The 18,583-nt window shown below is 33.8% G+C and overlaps 3 protein-coding genes and 1 long non-coding RNA gene across 4 annotated transcripts; 2 read left to right on the top strand and 2 right to left on the bottom strand.

The window, feature by feature from the left end:
- The first annotated feature begins 532 nt into the window (after positions 1 to 532).
- Positions 533 to 1,684, top strand: LOC140842442 (large ribosomal subunit protein eL21z/eL21y-like). The gene is made up of 2 exons (XM_073210358.1): positions 533 to 834; positions 1,254 to 1,684. Exons 1-2 carry the CDS (start codon positions 598 to 600, stop codon positions 1,509 to 1,511), a joined length of 495 nt encoding a protein of 164 aa, XP_073066459.1. The 5' UTR covers positions 533 to 597; the 3' UTR covers positions 1,512 to 1,684.
- Positions 1,685 to 3,543: 1,859 nt separating this feature from the next.
- LOC140803823 (uncharacterized) lies at positions 3,544 to 4,329 on the bottom strand. The gene is made up of 3 exons (XR_012111937.1): positions 4,206 to 4,329; positions 3,881 to 3,957; positions 3,544 to 3,671 (listed from the first exon to the last, which is right to left on the bottom strand). It is a non-coding gene; the product is annotated as an uncharacterized lncRNA (long non-coding RNA).
- A 5,691-nt stretch (positions 4,330 to 10,020) lies between these two features.
- Positions 10,021 to 13,243, top strand: LOC140842440 (tetraspanin-3-like). The gene is made up of 2 exons (XM_073210356.1): positions 10,021 to 10,671; positions 12,656 to 13,243. Exons 1-2 carry the CDS (start codon positions 10,159 to 10,161, stop codon positions 12,998 to 13,000), a joined length of 858 nt encoding a protein of 285 aa, XP_073066457.1. The 5' UTR covers positions 10,021 to 10,158; the 3' UTR covers positions 13,001 to 13,243.
- LOC140842441 (uncharacterized) lies at positions 13,228 to 18,124 on the bottom strand. Its single transcript, XM_073210357.1, has 11 exons — positions 17,444 to 18,124; positions 17,082 to 17,112; positions 16,846 to 16,994; positions 16,092 to 16,183; positions 15,959 to 15,966; positions 15,798 to 15,869; positions 15,494 to 15,661; positions 14,328 to 14,423; positions 13,847 to 13,969; positions 13,612 to 13,683; positions 13,228 to 13,281 (listed from the first exon to the last, which is right to left on the bottom strand). Exons 1-11 carry the CDS (start codon positions 17,461 to 17,463, stop codon positions 13,228 to 13,230), a joined length of 885 nt encoding a protein of 294 aa, XP_073066458.1. The 5' UTR covers positions 17,464 to 18,124.
- Positions 18,125 to 18,583: the final 459 nt, after the last annotated feature.

Below are 18,583 nucleotides of genomic sequence, written 5' to 3'. Positions count from 1 at the left end.
TTAATGAAATCACTTACAAATCATTATATTGAACAAATTTTGTATAATAAATTCTTTTAAACTCGTGGATAAAAAAATCGAACTTCTGATTATTGATCAAATGCTCATCTATTCTATCAACTTCACGGAGATGAAAGATTTTTATAAATGGTTTTAGACGTTATTCGATATATCGGCTGTGTAATAGTGGATACACCCAATTTATATATTTTTTAATAATAATAATTGTACTTATGTAACCAAAATAATAATAAATGTTTTAAAAATAATAATAATAAAAGCGAAAATTACTGTATCCCTTCCATTCATTGATTATATTTTTGGTGGAGTGATTTTTTTCATAATCATTTACCCTGAAATAAATTATCTAAAATAATTATTTATATATATTTTTTGAACATTTTTTTATATTTAATAATATAGTATAGGGATAATATAGAAAATATAATCATATAAAAGATGGCCTGTGATCTTTTAAAAGCATTCGGCCCAATAAAAGTCCGGCCCATACTTGCAAGATTGGCTTTAGTTCCACAATCCCCTAACCCTAGCCTTAGCTTGGTAGTTGGTACACACAGAGACCGTCGAAATCCAAAGATGCCGGCGGGTCACGGTCTTAGGGCGCGCACTCGGGATCTATTCGCGAGGCCGTTCAGGAAGAAGGGTCCAACTCATCTGTCAACCTATCTTCGGATCTACAAAATTGGGGATTACGTTGATGTCAAGGTTAATGGATCGATTCACAAAGGCATGCCGCACAAATACTACCATGGACGAACTGGTCGCGTCTGGAACGTCACCAAGCGCGCCATTGGAGTCGAAGTCAACAAACAGGTCCGAACAGTGAATTTTTGTATGCTAAATTACGTTTTAAATGGGATTAGTCGATTTTGGTTTATTTAATCGATGTGCATATCATGCTTGTGGATCAAAATTGAAGTAAACTGTGTTCTAGTGCTGTTATGGTATATGCTGCTTGTAGTGATTGACTGTTGCTGTGAACCTCTCAGAACCATTTGTGACTCAGGCCAATAGAAACCTTTAGCTAAGATAGTCTCATTTATTTGTAGTCCAAGTTGTACAGAGAAGAAAATTGAATTCTCTTGAATTTATATTTAGTTTAACAAATCATAAATCAAGTTAATGTTTCTACTTACTCATTTTTGTGTTCTAACTCATCCATATGTTTCCTGTTCATTTGACCCTAAACCGGCCGTTGAACTGATGCACAATGTGATGTTTATCGAATCAAGGTTGGTAACAGAATCATAAAAAAGAGAATTCATGTACGTGTGGAACACGTCCAGCCATCGCGGTGCCATGAGGAAATCCTGCAGAGGATCAGGAAGAATGATCAACTGAAGGCCGAGGCAAAAGCAGAAGGCAAGATTATCAGCACCAAAAGACAGCCAGAAGGGCCAAAACCTGGTTTTATGGTGGAAGGTGCTACTCTCGAAACGGTCACTCCGATCCCATATGATGTGGTGAATGATCTCAAGGGTGGGTACTGAGGATCTGTTACCAGGCCTTTTGACTTCTTGATAATTGTTTGCTTGTTTGCTCAAGACTTTTCTTTTCTTTTCTTTGGTTATGAGATGGCCAAGTAGCATATGGTGTTTTATGGAATTATAAGTTCTGTTGAATGAGCTGCTGTTTTTACTATTAGCAAAACAATCTTATGGTATTTTCCTTGCATGCATCTTCGATATCACCTTCGCAAGGACGGACTTGTTCAAGGCCGAAAATCTCAAGGTTGACACCACCCTCATCTTTTAAGAAATAACTATCTCCAAATATATTTGAGGAGATTAGTTTTCAGAAGATTGTTTTGCTAACTATCATGCAACCGAAATTGATATTGGTTGATAAAACACAATTGGTATAAGGTGGGGTGATCAGGTGAAGGAGATGATACTACGCATGTTATTGAGTATTGACCCTCAGATGTTGCTGAGATGGTTACGATATTATCAGTTTAAATAACAAAACATTTCCAGGACTTAATTTGACATTTCGCTATTGAATAAATAAAATAGAACAAAATGTATGATTATTTTTGGAAAGGAGTCGGGTGTCCTACAATTTGGACGTGGTTGGTTTTTAATTGCATCAATAACAGTCTATAGATTATGACAAAAAAAATTCTTTACGAATTTGTAAAAAATTATATATATGATTATTTTTTGAACATTTATAAATACTATTTAAATATATTAAAAGGCGTGAGTTTGAGTCATGAAACAGTTTTTTTAAAAAAATGAGATTTGTTTTTTCTCTCATTTGTTAGAGGTATGAGGTATCCTTTCGGGCCCTCAATTTTAAAAATTTATAAATCTCTTAAATTTTATTTAAAAATATGCGTCCTATATTCGTTAATTATATGGATACAGATTTTGTTCACACTTTTAATATTAATTCAATCACTTATTAATTTAAAATCATATGAAAAACTCGAGCATAATATAGACATGTAAACAGAAAATGTTTTTTGTATACATCATTTTTTTTGTATACATCATTTCTGATTTTTATCTTTCTATTTTAATATTTGCTCTAGAATGATTAAAATTTTAGTTTTAGTATTTTAAATATCGTAAAAACTTTAATATAATTACTTCTAATATTTTAAACAACAAGTTTAAATTTTTATTATATCAAAGTAAGATTTTTTCCCCCGCTAAAATCAACTTTTCTTTTATGATAGGAGTCAAGAATTATTTTTTTATCATTATTTATTTGTCAATAAATGTTAAATAATATATTTATGTTTTTAAATTTTAAATTATTAATTATTTCAAAAAATTCAATTTCGTCCCCCTCTTAAAATTTCTAGCTCCGCAATTATTACGTACATGCTATTACATGTCAATAAAATATCATAAAAATAATTAATATATTGTTAGGGGTAAAAATCATCGTCCCCCGATCTCTAACAAATACAATTAAAGCGCCGCCTTTAATTATTACATCACATCAAATTTTATATATTTACATGTATTTTCTTCATGTCCATGCTCGTACGTAATATCTGTCTTGTTCGAATCTTTAGTCACTTGAGAAATTTGAAAGGAATGAACGCCAAAAGCTTCCAGGTTCTTCCTCATCAGCAGAAACATTCTGTCAGCAAAATACATGCATTTTAGCTAAAGCTAAAGTTGAATAGTAATGGTTTGAGAATAGACTAGCTAGGTAGAAATACCAACCTGGCAGAAATTCTTATCGAAACCAAACCCTTCAAAGTTATAATCTATCTGATTCATTGATCCATCAAAATTATCGAGGGCGAAATCGAAGGAGTCATCGAATGGAATCGTCCAGCTCTCATGGTTCGACTGGACTATCATTTTTCCGTTCAGGTTGTTGGTGGAATTTTCATTCACGTTGACATTAATGTTCTTGTTTGAAGCAGTATCAGATATCTCAATATTCTGTCTCATGTTATCTGGTTCGATTGAACCGATGGGATCTTCCACGACTTTCGCTGGAGGAGCTTGCTCATTTTTTTCCTTACTTCTAACGAGGAATTTAGGTTGAGCACCCTTGGCTACACGAGGGTATGATCCACGCCTTTTCGGCTTCGAATGGCCGTGCGAGTTCGAACCGTTGCTCGTGGAAGGTACTGAACCATCTTGGTTGCGTTCTTGTGTAGGTTTCCAACCTTGACGACACTTCTGCCATGACGCAAAAGAAAAGCAAAAACGTGAGTGTCATGACACATAATTAACTTGATTATTGAAATATAAAAATGAACAATTTATGAAAATAATATTGAAAATTTATATGGTTGAATATATTGTTTAATAAAATTCGAATAATAAATAAAATGAAAAGTGAGAATATATAATTTAATTTAAGCATGCGAGTAAGAAAGCAACCAAACCTGAAGATGGCTGGCAACTTGCATTCTCTTCAAACCAGGCACGTTCATTAGCTCAAGAATGTCTCTAGGAAAACATCCTACTCAAAACATCAAATGCATGTTCAAATCCATGTTAGCTATTAATTAATGTTAAACCGAACAAAAATGGTTTGTGATAAGATTCTATAGTCTAATTTTTCTTTTATCCAAGAAATTTATGAAATCGCTCCCTAATACCTTTCTCAAAGCAAGTTCATTAGTAATTATGAGATTAATGATAAATTAAACAACCACATGAAATCAACGTGCATGTGCCAATTTTGTGCAAGAAGATGAGAGTACATACTTCCTTCACCAAGCTCCTTGACCGCCTCGACGAATTTCTCGTGAAGGTCTTGAGTCCATTCTGTGCAGATCTTCGGCTTCTTGCTCTTATCAACCGCGGTGTCATCCTCCGATCCAAATCTAAAACCCTCCAACCCGTTTTTATACACCGGATTTCTTGATCCAAGTTCGTGCACACTGATGTTGGCTTCAATGTTGTTGGGATGGATCACATTCCGTCCACTGTTCAAGATGAAGTTTGAGCTCTCAACGGTGCTTATCATTTCTCTAAATCTAGCCTTTTCTATGGTTTTTCGGGTGTTCTCCCTGAGCACATGTTGCCAAAGGTACTTCAACACTTCCATAGAGGCTGGTTTTTGAATGAACATGAACGCACCATCCTCTATGGCACACTTCACCAACATCGCATTCGGGTTATCAGACATCACTACATTTGATCGCAAATAAAAAATCGCAATTCAACATTGTTAAACTCATAATTTTGATGAAATCTCAAAATCTTTTGTGCAAAAATTATTTAACACATGTAAAATAGTACCGCAAAGAAATTTATTTAAACTTGCACATCCACTGCACTAGATATATATTTATCAGTGTGTGCTTATCTATTTGCATATATATATTTATGTATCTATGCGTGCGCGCGCTCACATACATACATACATGTATATAGATTAACACTTACAAATGACAGTGTAACCCATGTGGATCGCGTCGTGTGCAAGCTGAAATCCTTGTGCATCGGAAGAGCTTACATCAACCATCACAACATCGTACTTCACCTTTTCTTTAACCAACAGAGATGAAGCGATGGCTGCCACTCGAACTGCCGTAACTGTATTCATTCATATACGTTGAAAAGTTCAGATTAGTTCTTCAAAACTCAAATACTCTTGAAATAAGAAAAGGAGTAACTAAATATTATGAATGCATATGTTTGTGTGGATATTAATTATTAGAAATATACTATTCATGTTACGGGATCTGGCATATATAAATACGCTCAAAAAATGGAATGATTTGCATTAGATAAAGTAAAGTGAAACATTCAAATAAATAACAAGTGGATTCATCTTAGTCTTCCATGGTATAAAATATAAAAAGAATTAATAATGAAAATAAAATTTATCGTTTTATGAATGAGCATTAACACCGATTTTCTAGTATCCATAACGTGTGTACATGAAATAATATAGTTCAAACACGGATAAAAAAGAGAAGGAAGAAAAAAAAATCAAATAAAAAGAGTCATAGATTATTGTCATAATCATGCCGTCGGTGTTGGGATGCAACCAAAGTCCCACATTGGAAGATCTAGAGAAAGATCGTGGGTTTATAAAGATGGAATGATATCTCCATTGGTATGAGGCTTTTGGGTGGTTCCAAAAGCAAACCATGAGGGTTAAAACCCAAAGTGGACAATATCATACCAGTGTAGAGATATCTGGATTTCATTGGTCCTAACAGTCGGGTATATAAAATCATATATATTAATGAATTATGCTAAAACTCAATTAGCCATCTTTCTTCAAAGATTAAAGATTTTGAATTAGCAGTTAAGAATCGAGTAGACATGGTAAATCCAAAATTTTCTCATGTGCAATAGCTTGGAATATTCAAACAAGCTAAAGAATCTAGCGAATGATGACAATATAAATAAAACAAATAAAAATTGCGGGAAACAAAGATGTAAGTTAGCAATCACGAGGCTCGACCTAATTGAAAAAATCCTATTCTTCCAAACGGTTTTTCGATTACGTTAAATCTCAAAATTTCTCATGTGTTTTAATTTGAAATACTCGAAGAGGCTGGCTGAAAGAATCAATTATCAGGTTATGAATAAATCGAATAAAAAAGAACAGGAAATATAATTTCCCGATCCTGATGATCAATAAAAGATCGTGCTATATATCCAATTTGTAATCAAACCAATTTTTTCGATTCAAAATTCCTCATGTGCTTGTTGAAAAATTCAATCAACAAATGATGAAAATTCAAGACAAACAAAAAGTGCGGGAAACACAGATTTAAGTTACCATCGTGATACCCGATACTAATTAAATCATGTCATATATACATATATAACGATCTTCGGCCTTAGTTTAAAGTAAAATCTCCCCATGTTTTCCAATTAAAATAAAAGATTCAAACAAATAATCAAATTTAACAATTCGAAATTGCTATCAATTCGAGAGATAGAGATCTCAAAATTTCCCTCTCTTTTTTTCCACAAAAACTCGACATTACAAATGAGATTCGAAGAACAAATCAAATGTTTGAAGGGAAAAAAAATCAAATCTCGAATCCCAAGATCGTGAATTTCTAGGTATTAATTACCTTTGTATGAGTTGAACTCTAGCAATTTACTAGTCTCAATAAGGCTAACCACATCATTCCCAACCAACAACACATGAACCTCAATCATGTTTGCATTCATGAACAAATCCATTAAGAAAAATTAAAAGTAAAAACCCTAAGTATTTTTTAAGACAAGATCCTTGACGATGATTCAAATGAGAAAATGGGTACGTATAAATAATGGATAGAAAGACATAAATTCGGGTGCTTATTTTTCTTGTTGCTTGTAAGACTTTCTTGTTGGTAAATTTGTAACCGTTGTTTTATCCATTAAAGTGAGTGAGTATTTGCTTTTGTCATGGAGCATGCAATCGTAGAGTCAATGCCACACATGTATCTAACGACGTTGGTGGAAAGATAATAGGATTTAAGCTAGTTAGGAACGAGCAATGAAAGTATTCGAATTTTAAAAAAAATTATCAGCATTTTAATTATATATGAATTTTTTACAATTTTTAATATTTATTTTTGTTGGATTTTTGAAGGTTAGATTGCCAAGAAATGTTAGAAAATTTTATAAAATCAAAGAATATTTAGATATATTAGTTTGGATTAATTTAGTTTATATATGCAAGCTTAAAAAAAAGTTTCATGAATAATTTTTATATAAAAATTATTTCAAAATTCTTCTGCATGCTTTTGAATAAAAGTATTTTGATACTCTTTTGAAAAAAATATGGTCAAATATATCTTAAATATATAACAACTTAATGTTTATATTACCAGGAAAAAATTAAAGCAAGTTTTTGATGTGTTTTATGTTGAAGTAATCAATGCACATATCCGGTTGGATTGTACGTATAAGCAAATGCTCATTTTATATAGTGGCTTTTTGACATACGAAACAAAGCACAATCCTTGTTCTCATTGCATGGTAATACTAATTAATATAGTACCCTTGTTTATATTACTGAGTATGAACTCATTATTGGTTATTTACCGATTAACTAGCGTAAACGCTAGCGCTCTTATGCTTAATTGAAGCGGTTTTGGTAGTTAAACTTGCTAAATGCGCTTTTAATAGAATTAAAAAGATGATGGATGCAAAAACTCTGGTAATAAAAGTTGTTTGAATTTGCTCCTAAATTCCAAGATTTCGAAGAGGTTTAATACCACTCATCTATAATCTGGAGATTTAGAAGAGTTTTTGGCCGTTGTTAATTGTAGGGCTACTGTTAAATATATGTGGTTCGATTATGAAAGTTTGAAGCAAGCCATATTTATTGGTTTTATTATATATAATAATAAATTAAGTTAGACCATAAATTATTTATAATCAAATCAAACAAACCTACGTACATCGGTTTGGATTCATACTATTTGTGATTTTATTTTTCGAACTAAATATTTATGTCAAGAAAACCTATGTGTGTTTGGATCTCCAACGTCACGACCCGTCGTCTTCTCTCTGTTTCTTACATGGGGACCCCGGCCATCAGATTGCTAACACGTGGGTTTTGAGGGGAGAGCAGATCTGAATTGTTATTGCATCGTATGAGCTGACATTATTCAAAGTGCTGCATGCATGCGTGCTAAGTCCTCAGGCATTAGCTTTGTCTGATACATCAATTTCAGGTTCGGAGACTCTGATTGCATGCCATCGATTTCTCATCTTCTTTACATTTATGATCACTGATTCTTTTTGTTTTGATGTGGTGATAGATAATTCAGATTGCTAGGGTTTGATGGACGTAGGATTGAGTGGCTACTTTTCTTTGGTAATCTTGTGTACAATAAGTTCTTAGATATACACGCTGAAAAAATGAACAGGTGTTTTTCGGATATGTATGTACGTAGAATCTATGGTAGGGTTTTCTATTCGAAAATGTTTCTGTTCGTGACCTTTTTGGTCTTTTGCTGCATGTACAATATGTTTGGAGAAAGTAATAATTTTGAAAATGCGGTACATAATTGCATCGAAAAAATTAATATTATTTTTGACATAAATATAATGTTTTTTCATTAGACGAGACGATCGAGTTGAAGTTCTGTTTTACAAAATTGATTCCAAGAATGATATAATTGCATTAAAAAAATTATTATTTTTGACATAAATATAATATTTTTTTATTAGACCAGACGATCGAGTTGAAGTTCTATTTACAAAATTTATTCCTGAAATGATTTCATAAAATAACGTCATTCAGTCTCAATCTAGTCCCACCTAGCTTAATTTGATTTGGTTTTGGTATATATATATATATATAAAGATGACTTAAAGGACGACTTATCCATCTACCGACGACTTTCACCATTTTCCCGTATATAATTCTTATACGTGTAGCCAAAATATGTGGTGGGCCAAAGGTAGGCGAGTTAACTATTTTTTTATTGATAATTGGAAAGTCCAAAATCTCTTGCCGATTATAGTATGTGAGTTTTAAAAATAAAACATGAACATTTTCTTGGGGAAAAAATTTGCGTTTTAACAGGAGATTTGTGATTAATGGATTGATATTTTTCCTTAGGAGATTTTTATACTGATATTTGTAGGATGGGAGAAGAATCGATATACAGTTTCTCCGCCGGCCGCACGCGTGCGTATGTTCCATCACCGAGAAGGCCGGCTATGCTCGGCACTGTGTTGGACAAGATTTTCTTGGAAAATAATGAAAAACCCCAATATTAGCAGAAAAGATTCAAAAGAAAGGATTACAAACACCGATCTCCATATCATACTTTATAATATTTCAATTAGACATATGTTTCATTTGGATGCGGTGTTACATGATAACTTGAATGACTATAGCTAAGCTTTCGAGCACAACATAAACATGATCTCTATAAATTTTGAGACAACTTTTCTGCTCGAGTACATATTCAAAAAGTATCCTTTGGTGGCTGATTCATCGAACATTCTGTGAGGCAAACACAATGTGCTGGTTTAGCACTCAGCACAGTTGGAATAGTAATTAAATGACTTGACAATTTCTCGAATATACTCTTTAATTAGTCAATTTATTAGCTTCTATCATATTCATAATACCCCTAAGACAAGTAGGTACGTGGAGTTTTTGTCAAAATTTTATTTAACTATAATTAATTTAATTTAGTTGCACTCAATCATAAGCCACCCATGAAAGACAATTTAATTAGTATAATTTGATTTAATAATTCCTTCATTGAAAATCATCTGATGGTCTCAATCAGATATAAGTAAATTAAAATAATTAATTTTTAATGAATGAGAATTTTATGCTTTACATTTAAATTTTGTGTAAATTACAAAGTTCCCTCCATATGCACAGTATTTTTATCTTTATTAAATTATTGTATCTATTTTAAATTATTTACTATGTTGTCTCACTTAGAAATTAATAATCTATTTCGTCAAATTATAGAAAAGATCAAGAAATTATTGATATAATATCGGACATTATTAAATTGATTACGTGTTTAGATAAATTAATAGATTTAATAGTGAGTTTGGTCAGCACACTTGTCGATTATTTACGACAAGGCGTGCGTGCGTCCCCCTTCTCTTCCGGTCCATTTTTATATCCCGCAAGTTCAGACAGCTTCACTGCCAAGAACAGACGCTGACACACACACGCAGTAAAAAATCTCATTAAATCTACGAGTAATATTAATCAAAGATGAGAGCCGGCAACAACCTGATAGGATTCCTCAACTTCCTGACTTTCTTGCTTTCAATCCCGATCCTCGGCGGCGGGATATGGCTGAGCAGCCGCGCTAACAACACCGACTGCCTCAAGTTCCTGCAGTGGCCGCTCATCATCATCGGTGTCTCCATCATGGTGGTCTCGCTCGCGGGATTAGCCGGCGCGTGCTACCGCAACACCTTCCTCATGTACCTCTACTTGTGGGCCATGTTCTTCATCATTGCCGCCCTCGTTGGGTTCATCATCTTCGCTTATGCTGTCACTGACAAGGGATCGGGTCAACCCGTCATGAACCGGGTGTACTTAGAGTACTACTTGGGGGATTATTCGGGCTGGTTGAAGGATCGCGTGGCGAGTGAGAGCTACTGGAGTAAGATTAGCTCTTGCATTAGGGATTCGCGTGCCTGCAAAAGGATCCGGAGGAATGTTGGGGGTTTCCCGGAGGCTCCAGAAATGTTCTATATAAGAAAACTCAGCCCTATTGAGGTAACAAAAACAAGAGAAATATCTATACTTTTATTGTATTTTTTTTTTTTGTAATTTTGTTCAAGAAACAAGATATTTATTCTGGGATTTGATTATCAGCTTGGAGAAGTGACAAATTTCTAGTTGAAAGTGATGATTTTTAAGTTGGTCAAGAAAATCGAGAATAAATGTTGTAATAGCATCTTTTAATTAGGGGGGGGGGGGGGAGTGGAAATTGGAGTTTTCTAATCACGGACTTCATGATCTTGAACTTTGACATCATATGAAATAGTTTCTTCATAGAAACAGAGTGGGAGATTGAAAAATTATAGTCCTTGTCCGATGATGTGACATTTTTTTCTTTTATTCCTTGTCCTCTAATCAAATTATTGCTAAAGCAATTCATTGAGTTTTAGAAGATATCTCTTTCACGTGGACGTATGAACCATCTTTCTACTTTGGTGAAAAGTTGTAAGCAAGTGTTGTGTGCTTTTAAATTATTTTTTCTGTTTACATAGTTTTGTAAGTGTTAAATAATTTTTGCGGAGAAAGATTAGATATTGAATTGATTTTAGGAACATTTAACATGATCTTGAATAAGATTTCTGTGTTTAAGTTGGATAATTAGTTGGCCTTTTTAAAAGTTATGGTGTTTTATGAATTTTGTTAGGATTTTTTAGATTACGGGTCATATAGTCATTTTTTAATCACATGATCGGCACCAAAGTGATTGTTGTACAACTATCATCGTTATAATATAGTATAGATTTTTATGGGTCGGGGAAGTTTTTAAAAAATTAGAAAGCACAGATGAATGAATATTCTCAGTTACTTTCTCCATACTTTCCTGGAATGGTTTGACCAAGAAATGGGTGCTTTTTTTATATCTTAAATCATAGTATGATTGTTGCCTTATTTTCTAAGTTTGAAGCTAGGCTGTATCCTAACATCACAAGTATTCTATGAGCTAGTGTGGTAGAATTATTAAATAGAATAGAATAGATTAATGATCAAATTATGCATATTGTGGGGATCATGGGTTCCACTGTGCAGTGAACTTGTCGTAAATTATGCCAATCTTTTAACTACTATTATTCTTGAAAGCTGATCTAAATTGTTCATACACGAACTGATGGTTGTTGTAAAGATAATTGAATTTTGCACGTATTAGAAGTTAAGTTCAACGCTAGCCCTTCCCCTGAGAAGCTGGCATCCGCAATAGGTAACCTAGACGACCATCGTTTTGACTGTATAGTATTTGTTACATGCACTTTCATTGAGTTCGTGATGTACTGGACTTTAGTCTTGCTTATATTATGAGCTTTATCGATATCATCGGCACTGACATAATGATAGCTTTTCTCGGTTGTCCGTGCTTTGTTTATTAACGAGAGCATTATTATTAGGGCTTCAACTTGATTGATTAGTCTGATTTAAAAAGACCAGTCTATGGAACTAAAAGAAGCTGTCAGATAAGTTATGACAAATGAGCTGATGCGATCGATTATTGCATTATCAGATAACATAATATCTTTAGTGTGATATGAGTAAACTTGTCATACGTCATACTTGCTACAATGATGCTGATCACTATGTTGATGAGGCTGAGAATTTGTGGTCCTTGTAAAAGGAATTTTGATTATGTCACCTTAGGGGATTTCTTGATTTTGGAATCATTTTGCAATTTGATGAACGAGTCAAAAGTCTCATTCTTACTTGATTCAAGATTCCCATGTTGATGTCATTGCTTGGATCTTTTGAAAAATTTTGGATACGTGAATGACATCACCTTTTGTTCCATGGATTAAACAAAATCTTTGTAACAACGTACTCTTTAGGACTTATGGGCAGCTTCTTCAAAATCACTTTTTTGACAATGGTACTCAAATATAAATTTGCTTTTGCTTTTTTTTAGGCATCAGTTTAAAATGTCTCACTTAATAAAGTGATCCGTGTGTCTATATATGTATCCAAGCTAATGCTTCTCCTTGGCTTTCATATGCAGTCCGGATGTTGCAAACCTCCTACTTCATGTGGATTTGCGTACAACAACGAGACATTTTGGACCGACGGAGGAGGGCTAGCAGGAAACGACCCAGATTGCCAGCGATGGAGCAACGACCAGTCGCAACTTTGTTATGACTGTGACTCGTGTAAAGCTGGCGTGTTGGCAAGCCTTAAGAAGAGCTGGCGCAAGGTCTCTGTTATCAACATCGTCATGTTAATTATACTGGTTATTGTTTATGTGGTTGCCTGTGCAGCCTTTAGGCACAACAAACGAATGGACAATGACGAACCGTATGGCCAGACTCGAATGGAGAAGGAAAGGCCCAGCAGAATACACTTTTAAGGAGTCAAGTTTGAGTCACTGCTTGGGCTTGAATCAATATCTTCAGTATGTAGGGGATGAATATGAACTTTTTATTGATATGCTTTTTCTCCAAGTTTTAGTATTATTTGATTTGGCTGAAAAAAGGCTACCTGTATATTTTGTATTGTTTATGACCTTCCTTTCAATTTATATATTAAGTAGGAAAAAAAATTCGAACTTTCATGAACACAACATCAAATCGTGGTTTACAGCCATCCTAATCCTAATAAAGAAGGGAATCGCTCGATTCTCCCCACATCTGGCAGAATTAATAGTGAATTGATTTGTGGAGTTCGACACTCTTGAGATATTCAATCTGTTCGTATTCGCAGCAGCACTCCTTTTTCTGAGGACAATATATGATGTGTTGCAACTCACCGGGAGCTGTGATCTTTCTTTATTTTCAAGAAAGATTGCAAATTTCGATAGCAGCATCTTTTTGACCATTTGAGTCATTATATTCTTTGTATCTCAAGATATTCAACGATGAGAAAGAATGCCAAAATCAAAATAATATTATTATTAATTGAATAAAGACTTTGTTCATAAAACCTAGGGCCAGGAATTCACTCTTTAACACTACCCACATCAATCAATTTTGAACTTGTGAGTATATCATCCAAATCTTCTTCGTCTTCCACTAAACAAGCCCGACCAAGTTTCTGCACACCAAACAAAGTTAACAGAACCAACGTTAGTCCGAAAATAATAACACTGACACAAATACACAATACAAAATAAGTCAAACTCAAAATTGGTTTAAGAAACTACTTGTATCTCTTGCGTTAAAAAAGAATCAAGATTGCTCGGAAAACTGATTACCACCTTGTTTAACGAAGAGTCGCTTTGTTTCTCTAGCTCCCGCATCATTTCCATCGAGAGCCCAAACCACTCATCTATCCAACCGAAACAATTTCGATGGCTTTCGAGGAAAAGTGCTCTTTCGCCCTGCAACAGCGTGATTAAATTTCAGAAAGAATGTGTAATTAGGTCATAAACCCAATAGTAGAGTCTTCAAGCTTATTAGGCACTCCACAATGTGGAACAAGAAAACATGGATTTCTAATAACAAAGTAAAATGGGGAATCAACGTCTGTTTATTTTATTTTTTGAGGAAGAAAACACTCGCGGATCATCAAACAACCTTAGGTAGTATTTGCGATAGCTTATTTTAATACATACAATTTCTAAACATTTCATTAACTAGAAGCTTGAAAACACTTAAAATAAGCTATTGAACACTTCCTTTCAAGACACGTTTGAGATGAGGAAAGTAAGAAAAGTAACTGGGAATGCAAAATCATACCGCAAGTAAAGCTTGTTCGAGTCTACTACCGAAGCCCCAGTATGGGGCGTCTATTGTAACCAACTTGTATGCTGTCATAACTGGATTACACTGGTCCTGCATATCAAGAATAGACCAGTCAATGAATCTCCACTACTTAGAACCTGTAGCAAAAATTATGCTTCATGTGTATAAACCGATTTTCACGGCATGATTTACACTTCCTGGAGATCCACGGATAATCGACAAACTATATTAGGAATTGTCTGCTTCATCGAAAAGAGAAACAGCCATAGCTGGATTATTTCCATTAGGAACTCAGACGGAAACACAAGAAACTTCAAAGAAAAAAAAATCGAAATAAACTCAGCTAGTGCAATGCAGTAGCTTCGTGGTATCTTGGTGTCCTTGCAACATGTTAACTAGTTATATTTATGGAAGGAACAAAAACCTCTTCGCTGATCACTCGATGACTGGGAATCAACAGGTGCTTGTATGATGAAACATAGAAAAATTACTAAGCCATAGGCTCCAAACTTCAAAAGGAAATTCAGTACTATACGCAACCTTTTACCTAAGTTCATGAGTGATGCATTATTAATCTTTCCATGACATAATTCTCAGTTCTTTTCTAAAAATTTCACTGGAAGCTTCTAATTCAAGAAAATGGAAGGCGGGAAATAGAGAAGTTTTGTATTGTACGTATCACCCACAACACTTAATTTAGACAGCGTTTGCAAATGCTTAAAAAAAGTTATTATGAATTTTTCCTCTACAAAGTTCTGCAAATTTGTAAAGGAAAAGGTCATAATTACTTTTTTAAAGTATTTGTATACACTACCTCAATCAAAAATATATAAAATCCAAGTTTATGGATATCTGGAGTGGTGAAAATTTTCTTCTTTATCAGAAATGTTTTTTACTAGACTATATTTTCCAGTTCACAAGAATAAATACTATAAAACTAACTACGGTGTAAGACCAACCATTTTCCGAACTGCTTTAAGTTCTACACCTTGGTTGAAAACAATAAAGCAAACGTATAAAATAAACATCCCAAATATATTTCCAGGTTGTTGCACCTCATTTTTCTTCTCTTACTTTTGTTCAGTTTGCTCTCTGGTGGGTTAAATATAACACACACTATAGGAAATTAATAAAATTTGCGATACAGAGGAGCTACCAACCTGCCATCCATCTAAAAGTGGACCGCGGCCAGTACTTGCTGATTGGAATTGAGAAAATTTGAAATCGCTACTTCCAATTATGAGACTCCAATAATCACTTGTATCATTGGCTATATCGATCATTTCTACTTGCCTGGTAGCTAGTTGCTCTTTTGAGAGACAATGAGCCTAATGGTTGATAATCACAAAAAAGAATACGTAATTAGGCACAACTTCATTCTGATTAATCAGGTATTAATAGTTTTTTTTCTCGCTGGCCAGATCAGAATCCAATCGTGTCATATAGAATGATGTCCGAACTTACATTTTCAGACAGCCCATTGTCCTCCTTATGGATTGTTTCGATGGTCAGAATAAACCTCGAGAAATATGGGCACTGGGATAGATTTAAAAAAGAAAACATTGATGAAAACTTTATCCTCCTGCTAATGTGAAAAAGGGCAGAAAAAGTCACGGTATATTTACCTTGATAACTGATTCCCGGGGAGGGAAATTCGCATCGGAGGCCATTTAGAGAAACATAGAACTTTTAGGCAAAAGAAGAAGTCGAGTAGACAACAGATTTTACAAATAAAGATACAAACAGAAATTGGAAAACCTGATTTGCATCTTGGGAATGCATTCCAGGCTTCTTCTTGCAAGATAAGAGCATCAGATGGAGCAAATGAGGTCAACCAAGAAGGAGCTTTGCTGGAGAGAATCAGGGGAATGAATTAAAAAAATGATTGAGAATCCAACATGAATCACGGTTATATCCATGGAGATTCAATTCTGAATAACAAGACCGTTAAAGACCAGAAATAATTAACTTTTGCATACTAGAAATGTTAGTCAGACGGTGCTGACTACTAACGACCAATGCTAAAATGTGTTACCAGGTGACATCATAAGCAAAGATAATTAAACTATCATATTGAACAAAACTACAAGAAAATCATGGAAATAATGATTAAGCTGGCTCACTATTATACTCTAAGTTCAAATAGAAGTCGCAAATTTTGTCAAGCCAAATAGGTAGTCTCGATTTCTTGTTTGTGCTATAGTTAAGGTAAACCGCTAATGTTCTATTTTGTGGAAATAAATGAAACCAATGTTTTTTTAAAAATTCAAAACTAAAAACAAACTAAAATGATGAATTCTAGTGCAGTGGCCGTGCTTCAGGGCGATTTCCCAGACAAATTACTCCAAAACATATAGGCACACATAATCGGCATTCACCTCTTGAACATACTTCAACAAGCCTAGTACTCGTTCTTACTCTTAACGATCACCAATACATCTTGACATCAAAATAACAAATAAACTGAAACTCAAAACGATATTGGTCAAATTAATTATATTGTTTAAATTACCGTTGTAGCCTATATATTTTGAATGTGTACTGACCCTTTCCCAATTCATCATCTTGAAAAGGTCTATTCTCCAATATCTCCACCCCTTCATCCCCTGAGGTGTTCTGTTGTTGCATTTTCATCACCATATACATCTGAGCTACTTGATACTGCAATCAAAACAGCAAAAATTAATAACTAGTGATTTATCTACCAATACACAGTCAAACTAGTCCTTATAATCATTTTACGTTCACCTCTTCCAATGACAAAGGCATAACAATTCGACTTTACGATGTACCCCAAGTTCAGAAAAATCCACTGGTTAAGGAAAAGAAAACAATCCAAAGATATCATAAAAAACAATATCATGCCCATCAAATTTTGGGAAAGCCCATCTCGAGTTTTGCTCAAAAATCTTGACTTTATTGCGTCAACCAGAAACTATCAACTTCACGGATCAAAATCAGTGAAAAATACCTTCCATTTCAAGGAAATTTCAATCCGTGAAAACCATGGAACTATGATTCAATGACAATCACCAACCGGGCCATGATAACATATACAAAAGCAAACAAATAAACCACCTATTGCTTTCACAAAGCGGTAAAAAGGATACAACTCTTTCATTTGAACCATTTTCTTGATGAAAATCCTCTGTTCTTTCAATCTCTTTCAAAAAGGAATCACAACTTTTCACAGGTATATCAATATTATCAAATATAAAACGCAGGAGTTATATTTTCTTTTTAGAGAATTTGAGTCAGAAATTTATTTCTGCAGCAAACGGTGGTGATTTTCGAGCTGCGAACGTGTCTTTTGCGTTGGTTTGGTGTACTTGGACTTCCTTTTACTTTTCTTGGGAAGTCCAAGTGGCGGTTTTCAAAGTTGACTGGCTGGCTGTCGAACGCGATGCGCGTACCGGTTAAGCACCCCGCCAGCTTTTCACACACACCTACGAAGGTTCGTACAAGCCGAATTATATGTTTTTATTCATGTGCAACCCTTGGACGAACATATTCTGTAGTGATCTAAAGGTTTAAACTACGTTTAGAATATTAACTCAGGTATAGGACAGAGATTTTAACATATAGTCGAGTTGAGTCGGGTCGAGTCAGATTGGTTGTGGCAGGTCATGTACATCCCTTAGCAGCTTGGGGAAAGTCATCCCCTGAATAACTGTGACCTTCACAACTATCTGCTGCTATTAAAAACTCAAGAGATTAGCGATCTGTTTTTTAATCTATGTTTCCTTTCCTTTTTCTTTTCTTTTTCTCTTGTCTTAAACTGGTTTTAAAATTTTTAGAAGCACAAATTATGGAGATAGTTAAAAATATATTTTGATGGTTAAAATTATTGAAAATGATCATTTAATTAACTTAAATAGTGTTGATGTTATTTTTAAAATAAATAAATAAAATTAATGATACATTAATTAATTAATTTGTGTGGTTAATAATAATATTTAGTGAAAATATAATTAACAAATAAAAACTTTAAGGATATCTAAAATAAACGATGATTAAATTTATGCAAAAAAAACTATAATTCATAGATAATACAAATGTAGGGAAAAAATACTCTTTATAGTAACATTTTTAAACTTATAAAATATATAAATTATAATCTTTAAAAATAATCATAAAAAAAAAAGAAGAATGGACGTTAAATGAATCAAACACGCAAAAAAGGATGAAATTGTGTTTATGGTAAAATGTGCGTCAATTAGTCCAAAATGATAACAAATGTATAAATTGCT

The sequence above is a fragment of the Primulina eburnea genome, chromosome 10 (genome assembly GCF_022965805.1).
Source record: "Primulina eburnea isolate SZY01 chromosome 10, ASM2296580v1, whole genome shotgun sequence".
Lineage (NCBI taxonomy): Eukaryota > Viridiplantae > Streptophyta > Magnoliopsida > Lamiales > Gesneriaceae > Primulina > Primulina eburnea.
The sequence above is the reverse complement of the archived record's forward strand: the minus strand, read 5'-3'. Positions and strand labels throughout refer to the sequence as shown.

What these genes read in the sequence shown, in the direction of transcription:
- LOC140842442 (XM_073210358.1), top strand. Translation starts at nt 598, where the DNA reads ATGCCGGCGGGTCACGGTCTTAGGGCGCGCACTCGGGATCTATTCGCG. An exon ending in GAGTCGAAGTCAACAAACAG is followed by an intron (nt 835 to 1,253) that starts GTCCGAACAGTG and finishes TATCGAATCAAG; the next exon opens with GTTGGTAACAGAATCATAAA.
- LOC140842440 (XM_073210356.1), top strand. Translation starts at nt 10,159, where the DNA reads ATGAGAGCCGGCAACAACCTGATAGGATTCCTCAACTTCCTGACTTTC. An exon ending in GAAAACTCAGCCCTATTGAG is followed by an intron (nt 10,672 to 12,655) that starts GTAACAAAAACA and finishes TTTCATATGCAG; the next exon opens with TCCGGATGTTGCAAACCTCC.
- LOC140842441 (XM_073210357.1), bottom strand. Translation starts at nt 17,463, where the DNA reads ATGGTTCAAATGAAAGAGTT. An exon ending in AAAATATATAGGCTACAACG is followed by an intron (nt 16,184 to 16,845) that starts GTAATTTAAACA and finishes GATTCTCTCCAG; the next exon opens with CAAAGCTCCTTCTTGGTTGA. An exon ending in TCGAACAAGCTTTACTTGCG is followed by an intron (nt 13,970 to 14,327) that starts GTATGATTTTGC and finishes ACGCTGTTGCAG; the next exon opens with GGCGAAAGAGCACTTTTCCT.